At 40.5% G+C, this 12,048-nt stretch overlaps 1 protein-coding gene across 7 annotated transcripts; it reads right to left on the bottom strand.

The window, feature by feature from the left end:
* Positions 1-4,787: 4,787 nt before the first annotated feature.
* On the bottom strand, positions 4,788-9,186 carry LOC135674735 (uncharacterized). Of its 7 annotated transcripts, none has more exons than XM_065184854.1 (5): positions 8,913-9,186; positions 6,869-7,195; positions 6,549-6,725; positions 5,901-6,440; positions 4,788-5,808 (listed from the first exon to the last, which is right to left on the bottom strand). In XM_065184854.1, the coding sequence occupies exons 4-5, from the start codon at positions 6,230-6,232 to the stop codon at positions 4,974-4,976; spliced, it is 1,167 nt and encodes a 388-aa protein (XP_065040926.1). In that variant the 5' UTR covers positions 6,233-6,440; positions 6,549-6,725; positions 6,869-7,195; positions 8,913-9,186; the 3' UTR covers positions 4,788-4,973. The 7 variants fall into 7 exon arrangements, with proteins under 7 accessions (XP_065040926.1, XP_065040921.1, XP_065040925.1 ...); XM_065184849.1 differs by having other exon boundaries at positions 6,544-6,725; XM_065184853.1 differs by having other exon boundaries at positions 5,901-6,454; positions 6,544-6,725.
* Between the last annotated feature and the right edge of the window lie 2,862 nt (positions 9,187-12,048).

Below are 12,048 nucleotides of genomic sequence, written 5' to 3' on the forward strand. Positions count from 1 at the left end.
TGCTGGTGAGGATTGTGAATGCTGACATGTGTGTACGTTTTCTACTATTGTCACTTGTTGTCAAGACTAAATGATGGTGCCTGTCGATCGAGTTACCCCATTCTTGCTGCTTCATGTGACTGTTTTCCTAGCATTACTAATAGCCAAGATCGAAATAGCGTGTATATTTCTTGCCAAGAGAGCATTTACTCGAACATACATGTGATCTAACACCACAAGTTGTAACACCTAATGTCCGGTGTGGAACAGTAATAAACATTTTTGGATTACTAGTTTAGATTTAATAAATTAGCTATCGTGTATATGTTTGTCTTTTATTTTTAATATAATACTTGTATATGTTTGTGTCTTTTATTTTTATTCATATTTTGCATAACATAGGGGTTGCAGTAGGCTTAATAATCCTAATTTAGTTGGCTTTTGTGGTCATTTCAGACTTGTAAACACAAGTTATGTGCGGTCATCACGTACAGGTAAAACTGTCCAGAAATAAGTCATCGAAATAATTATTTTGAGGATTTTTTAACTATACAGAGTGGTATGGAATATCAGCTAGTATAACACCTAGGAGCTACTCAGGTGGCACATGATTAGATGGGCATTTGGAGTAGTGTCTAGGGCTGGATTACTACATTGTTCTATGGTAGTGTCATGTAGGCATTTGTGGGGACTTTCGACTATAGTGAATCACCTTAGAGTATTTCTCATGTAATCGTTCAGACCTTTCAAAGTCTATGTTTATAATTTGTATTACCTATCAAGTGTTTGCTGAAATTGCTACTTATGGATTCTAAGTTAAACGCTTTTTCTAACCCGTCTTTTTTGCATATCACAAGAGATTTCGGGAAGGTTGACCCTTTTGGGATGGACACGCAAGAGTGTCACACAACATAGGGATAGCTACTTAAGTCCATGACAAATTATATTAGAGTGGAATAGGCACACTTAAAAATACTTGGTATACAAATGTGAGGGACCTAGCGAGGCAGCGTTAAGGGCAGTTAGCACGCGTAACCGTTTGTGGGAAACGGGTGTTGAGATGTGGGGAAAGAAGTTGATTAGAAGAGCAGGCATTGGAAATTGACATTTAAAGGAATAGCCAACCCATTGCGCGAGAGGCACCACGAGGACAAGCAAGCTGGGAAGAACACAATGCACGAAAGTTAGAATGGCTGAATTCGAGCTACGACTCGACATGGTAACCAAACTTGATGGTGCTTAAGGTAAGTGAGGTGTTTGGCAAAGGATGAGATCATGCAAGGTGGGGTGATTTGCTCAGCGATCGAAAGAGTTATGCAAAGCTCATAGAGGTGAGGAGAATTGCTAATTCAAAAAATTCGGTACTCATGCAAGGGCTTGTATGTACACAATGGACTGTCTATAGAACATTAAATTTGATGCTATGGAACATTAAAACTTTGTATGTGCAAGGGCTTGTATGTACCCAATGCAATTAAAACTTTGATGCTATGGAACATTAAAACTTTTCCTTCAACATGAGAATGATACATCCATAGAAAGCTGAAGTGTACAGCAAGTTCAACATATTACTAAGTCTTGAGGAGCATAGTAGGGGTTGTATTGACGAAGAGTCGCAATCTAGTAAGTATGTTTATAAGGATAGAATAGTGCATAGTTTGTTTAGCAAGGCTGAGTAGTTTAAGGGGATGGTGGTCTCCAAAACTTTTGGAGGGAAGGATGCGAAAAGTTACTCCAATAAGAGAGATATCCAAGAGGGATAAGTCTCAATTCGTTGGATGGAGAATCATATATAATAAACTGTACATGTTGAGGAATGATACCTCAAGATAATAACTCTATAAAATTCAACGGACCGAGTGACCAACGAGGAGTCATCACATGATCTCACATAAGGTAATGTGTTACGGAACGCATTGCAAGATTAAGTGGGGGAATGACCCAAGACAACACCAAACGAAGCCACTTAGAATCGATATGAAGATCAGACTCAACGAAGTGTTGACTGGTGGAACAGTGGGTGTGAGAGTCACACTCAACTCAATGCAAACCGAGTAGAGATCAAGGGCATGAAGTTTATGTAACAAAGATAAAAATGCAACAGGGATTCACTAGGAAGCGATATAGTGCAGTGGATCATGGTGGAACAATTCAAGGCAATGCGACACATACGAAAAAATTCTTGCGAGGGAGTAGATTATATAGAGGTATGATCGGGATCTACTAAGTGCTCTACTTCAGTGAATAATAAGACAACAAGAAGGGCTATTGATTCAAGGAGTGAATATTATGGTATCACATATTCGAGTCTTCCGTGCATGTATCAAATTTTACATCGAATAAAAGCTTTGGTCATCAGCATATGAGGGTTATATACCATCAAGGAGAAATTCTGAATATAAGTTTTAGTGAGTCTTATGAGGGGGTCTTAATCATATAGATGTATGATTAAAGAGGCTACAGAGTTGGATTGCTCATGAACTCATATTCACTTAAGGGAGCATAGTAAGCTAGAGGATAATACCGAGTAAACGAACGTTGCTTCCAAGGAAACAAAGGAGAATAGAATCAGCGTGAGCCCTATAATATGATGGCAGAGGTCATGCATGTATGTTGCAATACGTATTTCTATCGAGCAAGGGAAACTACTCGAAGAACACAAAGGTGTCAAAGTAAGTGATTGAAAGAGGTAAGGAAGTGATGAGAGGTCTAAAGGGACTTAGCTACCTAAAACTAAGCATAAGTTCTAATGGAGATAGACTCGAAATAGTGTTGTAGTGCCATAGAGGTAGATTTACCGATCACAAAGAAATGGATGCAGATGCGAGGTAATAAATAGTGGAATCATAGACATGGCAGCGCCATGGTACTGCAAAGGTGGGAGTCACATGGAGTCATTGATCCCTTGCTTTTTTGGAGATAGAGCATTTGGTAATGAAAGGACCCGAGGAGGTGAAGAATATGTAGACAAACTTCAAGTATTGAGTCAATGCCGAAGGGCAGAGGCTAGGGAACTTCGTAAGACTAGTGTTGATGTACTTCTCATCAAAATAGTCGAAAGTAAGAGACTTTAGATCAGTGTAGGAGTGCTCGACCAAGAAATGAAGTAGGCAATACACGATACTGTACTTTTTCTACTTAGAGTAGGTAATAGAAATAATGAAGAAAACGATATAATCCCATAGGCGACTAAAACTATTGGAGACTTGCTTCAAGTTGGAACAAAATTTTGTTATTTTCGGGCAAAGTTTTTTGTATTCCAGAAGTTTGATGGCAATAAGAAAGTGAATCATAGTAGTTGACTCAGCATAAGGAGTGCAAATACTTTAGGTGCTTTGGAAGTATGAGCAAAGAGCAAAAGAAGTCAAGAAATCTTTGCCTTCTTAACTCTTAAGAGAATTGACAAATTAAAGTATCCTAGATCTCTTATTTATGTAACAGAAGAGCTATACATATGTTCAAAGAACTTTCTGAGAAACCTAGTAGAAGACAACAGTTGTGAAATCTTCATCAATAATTATTGATGCTATCGAAAGTAGATTGTCTATTTCATTTCCAAACATAATTCTAATCGAAAACGGAAGTGTTGTGAGCCTACTTAGAGGTGACAACTAAATAGAAGGAAAATCAATGGGTAAATTTTATAGAGGAAATACCTTAATAACTTTAAAGCTCGCGAGGTGATGCTCGTTAAAACTCCAACATGCATCTACCTAATTCAAGCGATATAACACATTTGAGAGATTTACGTATAACAAAAAAAGTTTTTTCCTTCATCTGAAAGATTCGCAGGAACCATTAAGGATTAGCATAACTCAATCGATCCCACACTAGAGTCGAAGTCAATGGCGAGTTGAAGCAGCATGACAGATCAAAGTTTGACTACTTAACAATGACGAAGAACAGTTGGGAGCTAAGAGATTCATTGTAATTGGAGCAAAAGATTGAAGATTAAGCAAAGACGATGAGATCCAACATCCATAAAGGCTTCAACGAGGATGTCGAAGGAATAAATGATGGAGAATATCACAAACAAAGTTGTAAACATGGTGTTCGATGTAATGCTCATGTATGCTCGTATCTTTTGATTTTGTTCATGCTTTGCACATGTAGAGGGCTTGCATTAAGCATGATAGCCCCATTTTGGTTGGTTTTTATGATCGTTCTAAGCTTGTAAACGTAGGTTGTATATAGTCATCACATAGAGGCAAAACTAGCTAGAAACATATCATTCATATAGCTATTTTGGGAGTTTTCTAGCTTTGTAAAGTGGTGTGAAGTGTCAACCAACACAACACCCAAGAGCTATTCGAGTGGCACATGGTTGGATGAGCCTTTGGGGTGATGTTTGAGGTTGATTCGCTGTCTTATTCTGTAACATATTATGTAACAATATCATGTGAGCACTTATGGAGATTTCCGACCGTAGCAAATCATCTTAGACCCTTTGTCAAGGATCATTCAAAGCTTACGAAGTATATTTATAATTTACTAGAATGATTAATTATGGATGTCAAGTTAAACTATTTCTTTAGCTCATCTTTTCTTTTGCATAAGATATTTCGATGAGATTAATCATTCACGAACAACCACTTAACGATGAGTCTTTTCTTTTGCAGAAGATATTTCGGTGAGATTAATCATTTACGAACAAACACATATGATGACATATGACTTCAGCAAACCAACTAACACATAATGTGAATCTTGTTAAATTTATTCAAACAAATCATGTGTATTTATTATTATTCACAAAGAACACTTTTCGATATGAATTTTCTTTAAAAAATTATTTACTCATAATAAAATCACTTAATTCTGATATGGGATTAAATCAAGGTATTAAAATTAAGGTCAATCAAAGTTCATCCGAAAGAAAAAGACAAATGGCAACCATCACAAGCACTAGCGCTAGTACGAAAACATTATGAAAAAGGCACAAATGGCGAGCATGAAGTAAGAGTACGGCGACCAACAGAACGCCGGCAACGCCATCATTCCCACTTGGTTTGAATCGTACCCTTGTGCTTGAAGTCAACGATCAAGGCCGAGCTTCCATCCATCCTCCCAACCACAAACCTCTCCACCAACACGTAGCACCCAAATCTCTTCCACGGGCTCACCCCTCCGTACTCCTCCGACCTCTCCACCTTCACATCACCGCCGACCCACCCACACCTCCCCTGCTCCCACCTCATTCTCTCCCATACCGGGGAGCTCAGCCCCACCCTCTCTCCCTCCAAATCAAGCGGCTTGAACCACACCACGCCGTCCTGTCCACCTGCGCCGTCTCGAGTCGCCTCCACGCCACCCAACACCGCGCCCACCGCCCGAACAGTAGCCTTCACTTCCACGGTCCTCCGATCGCCATACAAGTTCTCGCACGCGAACACCTGTTCCCAGCGCTGCTCGAGGGTGATATCGTAGAAAGCCGAGCGCTCCATTTGACGCCGCAGGCTATCTCCTTCCTTCACGAACACGCAGGGGGCGTACCACCTCCCCACGACCAAACTGGCACCACCTGCGCCCGATATCGGCAACTCCAACGCCGGCGTGCGGGCGCGAAGGGCTTTGTCGAGCCCCCAGGCGTCGGTCAAGTCGAAGTCCGTTGGCTTCGAAGCATAAAGCCTCCAGTCCTTTCTCCTCAGGGGCCATGGAGCGAACCCATCCGGAGCTACGGACTGCGCGGTGAACCTGCCTCTCTTGCAGACGATCTCCACCTGCTGGTAGATGTCCCTGTGATCGAACTCTCTCGGCTTGACATCGTTGACGCACTGGCAGAAGCAGCATGTGGTCATATCTTCCTCCAGGGAGCATGTATACGCTTTCCTGCACATGCAATCGAAATCAACCCAACATTGTTGTGAGAAAACTACGGGAGGTGGGGGAGGGATGGAAGGAGATCGAGAGAGGTGCGCCACCCTTTCTTTTTGCCCTTTGCGACGATGACGTAGTAGTGATTGGAGGAGAACGATTTGTAGAGGACGGGGATGAACAGGGCCGGGAACCGGTGGGTGGTAGAGCTCTGGCCATTGTGCTCCGTGTAGGTGATGGTGAGGATCCTGTTCTGAGGGAAGGGGAGCTCTCGAACCCTCGTGTCTTCACAGAGCCCCCAGCAGCATGAGGGGTTTGGTTCAGCTCCCTCGTCCTGGAGAAGCAGATAGCCTGAGTTGGGCCCTGCCGGTGGTGGTGGTTGAATAGCGGCAGCACCAGCAGAGTTCTTGAAGACGGAGAGCGGCCTCGTCGTGTACATATCCTTGGCCCTGGTTGTTCCCAGAGATGAGGTTTGTGGAGGTGAAGATGGCTCTGATACTGCTATTAGTACACCAAGATCTCTCGCTCTTTCTCCGATCTTTCACAGTAGACCTTTCAAATCTTTTCTCTGTTATGATCCATTGATGACATCTTCTAAGAAGCTAACCTTTGGTAGATTATGACAATGCCGTGGAGCTGTGAAGAATCTGTGAATGATCAACTCGATCCAACAAATCAATGAGAGAAAGAGTCAGAGATGCGTGGGCATAATATTTAATGCTTCTTTTTTGAAAATATTGACAATCTAACCTTACAATTTGAGTTATCGTAGCATAAGATGAAGAATGCTTCTCCTCTTCATCTTCATATCAGAGAGGTTCCATCTGCATCTTCGTGGAGATGGTACCCAAACAATCAACCGCAAGACGCCTTCAAAGAAAGAAATCGGTTCACCAATCATTAAAGCAACATGGAGAGCTTCCTTACACCTGCTAAAAGAAGAAATAGTAAAAGGTCAGCTTCATTTGCTTGCGAGGTCATCGTTATACGGTCCGAGAGAGAGAGGGAGAGACAGAGAGAGAGAAGCCTAGACAAAACCAAAGAGATGATGATAAGGTTCGAAAAGTCCGCGTACTTGATATGAGGTGATGGCAGTCACTGGCAGCGCCATGCGTTCAACAACATACCGGAGGATGCGCTCATCTCTCTCCGTGTGATCGGAGCGTTGACCAGCTTCCCTCCGAGTTGCGTCTGAGAAGCTGCGGAGAGCAACTTGACGGTCCTTCGTGAGTACTCATCTTCACAGAACCTGCACCAAACTAATGGTGGAAGATGATAAGCCACCACATTAAGACCTGCTTGTTTGCAGTTCCATCAGTCTCTCATCTTCACATGGAGCTCATAGTGCCGGAGTCATCTTCGTTACATGATGGGGCTGACATGATCGACAAGTCTTAGCATCCTAAAATCCGAAACATGACAGATGAAATAATATTCAACAATGTTCAATGTAAAGCAGTATCGAACCTCCCTTGGATAGACCATAAAATGATGAAATAATATTCAACAATGTTCAATGTAAAGAATTGTTGCTGCAACGAAAAATCCAACAACTAATTTGTCAAAGAGGTTACCACAAGAAAGTAAAGAAAGCTCATGAAATTGATGAGGCAGATAATAGAAAACTCTTATTTCCTCATATTTCTTGAGGATGCCAGCTATATATTTTGAGCAACTAAAATCCTCATCTAAAAGAATTATTTTTGAAGTAATAAGAACTAATTTATTGACATACTTTTCTATTTTGGAAAAGAAATACAAACCCTTCCTGCATCATTGGTCCAGCCACACAGGAAAAACATCAAAAACACACAACACCTCTGCTAGCACAACCTTACTATAATCTCCAAAAGAACACTCATCCATTTGTTAATAAACTAAAGGAATCCTTATGCTTTCACTCAAATGTCCCAAATAACAATGAACAAATAATAGATTTCACAGATATAACAACATGAAAACAAATAAAGAGAAGTTGAAACTGTTTGTGTGTAGGAATTACTCTTTCTTTTTTTATTCTTTATTTGATTATAAAATCTGAAAAAAATGATTGATGCCTTTTTTTAAAGTTACTGCTCCAAAGTTCTGAAGCTAGACTTTTTTTTTTAAGAATACAACCTTTTGAAATTTAGAAACTTAAAGATGCAATGATAAGGAATCCTAAACACTGGATCACCTCCAAAGTTCTGAAGTTATGAAGCTAAATCTTTTCTATAAGAAGACAACCTTTTGTGATTTAACTGAAAGATACAATAATGAGGATTCCTACAATGAAGACATTGGATCACCCATAAAATATTATTATTATTATAAGTGAGATCTTGCGATAAACTGTCAAAGTCTTTATCGAAAAAAAAAAGATAACCTTATAAGATTAACACTATGACCCATTATATAGATTAAATAAAAAAAGAAAAGATTAACACAATTGTATTATCAGAATTCGACATGATTTACATGTAAAAAAGTAACCTTATAAGAAATTGTGACGTGGTGTACTGTACAGTCTTTACATGTATTATCAGAACAAGCATAGGAAGTCTTTATCTTAAAAAATAGAAAAGTAGTTAGATATGTTCTCCATTGTTCCTCCGTGCGAAAACAAGTTCAGTCATCCTCAAGCAGCCAAAATGTTTTTTTTTTGTCTCTCATAGATTATATTATCCTTCACACTCTCAATTAAAGTGGTTCAGGGACAGTAGTTCAGAAACACATCCACAACACAACCTATTAATTCTCTTAATTTAGAGGTATATTGACTAATCATTTATCTCGAAATTGAAGATTATTTGTGTGTAAAAAGTTATTAATTCACGAAGCATTCAGTCGAACACTTTGAGCTCATATCGGGAGACGTGAACTTTCTGCTGATCCGAAAGTCACCTATCACATATTAGAACCCTACAGTTCCAGTAATGCTACAACATAAGTGTTGATTTCACATGGATTTGATCGCGGGAAAGAACAAGAACGCACCACCAAGATTCAAGCCATTCGAAATCAAGAAAGCTGAAAAGGCAAGAACACCACACCACCACCTCTTCTTTGCGATATAAGATGCACGAACACACAATCTTGAGAAAGGCAAGGAACATGGGGAGGCGAAGAAAGGGACGGACCTGCCTGGTTCTTCTCGGTGAGACCGGACACGATCCACCGCCGTCGTGTGCGCATCGGCCCCTCCTCCCTGGATCGAGGCACAGAAGCAGACCGATCTGACCGCGATCGCGGATAAGCCGCACGCCACATCAGTCTGGGGGCACCCTAATCCCCGGAGAGTACCCACGCCTCGGAGCCCACAAAGCCCTCCCATTCTCCCACATCGAATGTGGCTTGGAGCCAACGTCACCCTCCCTCATCGACGCTCCATCGTCCCAAATCACTTTGGTCATTCTCCTCGATGTAAACGCATTCTTGGAAGACGATAGCTTTAAGCATTGAGCTGCTCTGCACATGCATCTCACGTGATACCTTTTATTCAATTTTGATCGGATGCTACTAGACTCATGTTCACGATTTGAATTGGTTCATTTCGATTGGACCCGGTTCAGATCGACCGGCGGGTTGATTCTTAATTTGTTTTGGCTAGATCGACCGGTTTGATCCAATCTGATGGCTATGATTCTATCAGATTCTACTGATGTAGTGATGAGAAATCTTTCTTTATCCATTATTTTCATTGTATTACTCCACCAAATACAACTCAATTTCATGGGTGAACTTATGATCTCGGTCATGGAGTCAATTTTGACCAGTCAATGCTTAAACAGACCAATCATCTCCATCGATATATGCATTGCTTTAGCAAATCAGGATTAGAAAAAGAACATTATTATATGAGGTAAGCGCATTGACTCGCCCGTAAAGGTTTCATCGAGAAGTACTCGGCCATTCACATTGCCCGAGAGAAGAAGCAGCAGCCATCATTTTCGTGTGATCATCACACTATAAGAGGTCTAGTGTCTCTACATCAGGTTCAAGCAGCCCTGTGATACCAAACACACTGCAAGTCCGAGCAGACCTGGAAGCAATCAAATCTTCATTGCTCGAAGAAAGTGCTACTGCTTCTGCACAAACATATGATCTTTCAGTGTTAGCTGATGCCGATTTGCCAAACTACCCTGCGGAAGCGAAGCTAGGAGGTCTTGAACTGCACTCCACCGGCTGTACTTTGCTGCTGTGGTTGCAAAACTGGGAAGCCAACAGTTTCCCGTTGCTTCAGTGAAAGGTAAATACTACTATACCTTCAATGATTTTGCTTCTCGCTTGAATGCTAGTCAGGATTGTGAGCATGTTTGTACATTTTCTGGTAGTGTCATTTAATGGAATACCTGCGATGATTTATTTGTTGGTTGAATGCCGGTGAGGATTGTGAATGCTGACTTGTGTGATCGATTTCTACCATTGTCAGTTGTTGTCAAGACTAAATGATGGTGTCTGTCGATCGAGTTACCCCATTCTTGCTGCTTCATGTGACTGTTTTCCTAGCATTAGTAATAGCCAACATCGAAATAGCGTGTATATTTCTTGCCAAGAGAGCATTTACTCGAACATACATGTGATCTAACACCTCAAGTTGTAACACCTAATGTCCGGTGTGGAGCAGTAATAAACATTTTTGGATTACTAGTTTAGGTTTAATAAATTAGCTATCGTGTATATGTTCATGTCTTTTATTTTTAATATAATACTTGTATATGTTCGTATGTTTTATTTTTATTCATATTTTACATAGGGTTGTAGTAGGCTTAATAATCCCAATTTAGTTGACTTTTGTGGTTATTTCAGGCTTATAAACACAAGTTATGTACAGTCATTACGTCGAGGCAAAATTGTCTAGAAATAAGTCATCCAAATAATTATTTTAGGGGTTTTCTAGCTCTACAAGGTGGTACGGAATGTCAGCCAGTATAACACCTAGGAGCTGCCCAGGTGGCACATGACTAGATGGGCATTTGGAGTAGTGTTTAGGGCTGGATTACTACATTGTTCTATGGTAGTGTCATGTAGGCATTTGCAGGGACTTTCGACTATAGTGAACTACCTTAGATTATTTCTCATGTAATCGTTCAGATCCTTCAAAGTCTATGTTTATAATTTGCATTATCTATCAAGTATTCGTTGAAATTGCTACTTATGGATTCTAAGTTAAACGCTTTTTCTAACCCGTCTTTTTTGTATATCACAAGAGGTTTCGGGAAGGTTGACCCTTTAGGGATGGATACGCAGAAGTGCCGCACAACTTAGGGATAGCTACCTAAGTCCATGACAAATTATATTATAGTGGAATAGGCACACTTAAAAATACTTGGTATAAAAATGTGAGAGACCAAGCTAGGTGGCGTTGAGAGCAGCCAACACGCATAACCATTTGCGAGAAACAAGTGTTGAGACGTAGGGAAAGGAGTTGCTTAGAAGAGTAAGCATCTGAAATTGACATTCAAAGGAATAGCTAACCCTTTGCCCGAGAGGCATCACGAGGACAAGCGAGCTGGGAATAACATAACATACAAAAGTTGGGATGGTTGAATTCGAGCTACGACTCGATATGGTAACCAAACTTAATGATACTTAAGGTAAGTGAGGTGTTTAGCAAAGGATGAGATCGTGCAAAGTGAGGTGAGTTGCTCAACGATCGAAAGAGTTATGCAAAACTCACAGAGGTGAGGAGAATTGTTAATTCAAAAAATTCGGTACCCATGCAAAGGCTTGTATGTACATAATGGGCTGTCTATGTCTATAACCATCCCAAGGCAATTAAAACTTTGACGTTATGGAACATTAAAACTTTTCCTTCAACATGGGGAGGATACGTCTAGAGAAGGCTAAAATGTGTAGCAAGTTCAATATATTACTAGGCCTTGAGGAGAATAGCAGGGGTTGTATTGACGAAGAGTCGTAATTTAGTAAGTTTGTTTATAGGGATAGAATAGTGCATAGTTTGTTTAGCATGGTTGAGTAGTTTAAGAGGATAATGGTCTCCAAAACTTTTGGAGGGAAAAATACGAAAAATTACTCCAATAAGAGAGATATCCAAGAGGGATAAGTCTCAATTTGTGAGATGGAGAATCATATATAACAAACTATACATGTTGAGGAGGGGTACCAAGACAATAACTCTACAAAGCTCAACAAACCGAGTGAACGACGATGAGTCATCACATGATCTCACACGTAATGTGTTTGGGAATGCATTGCATGATCAAGTGGGGGAGTGGTCCAAGATAACAACAAACGAAGACACTTAGAATCGAT

The sequence above is a fragment of the Musa acuminata genome, chromosome BXJ1-5 (genome assembly GCF_036884655.1).
Source record: "Musa acuminata AAA Group cultivar baxijiao chromosome BXJ1-5, Cavendish_Baxijiao_AAA, whole genome shotgun sequence".
NCBI classification, from domain to species: domain Eukaryota; kingdom Viridiplantae; phylum Streptophyta; class Magnoliopsida; order Zingiberales; family Musaceae; genus Musa; species Musa acuminata.

Bases quoted from the DNA above. Each gene is read 5' to 3' on its own strand.
- LOC135674735 (XM_065184855.1), bottom strand. From the start codon at position 6,232: ATGTACACGACGAGGCCGCTCTCCGTCTTCAAGAACTCTGCTGGTGCT. The intron at 5,809-5,900 runs GTGGCGCACCTC...TTGCATGTGCAG, and splicing joins GCAAAGGGCAAAAAGAAAGG to GAAAGCGTATACATGCTCCC.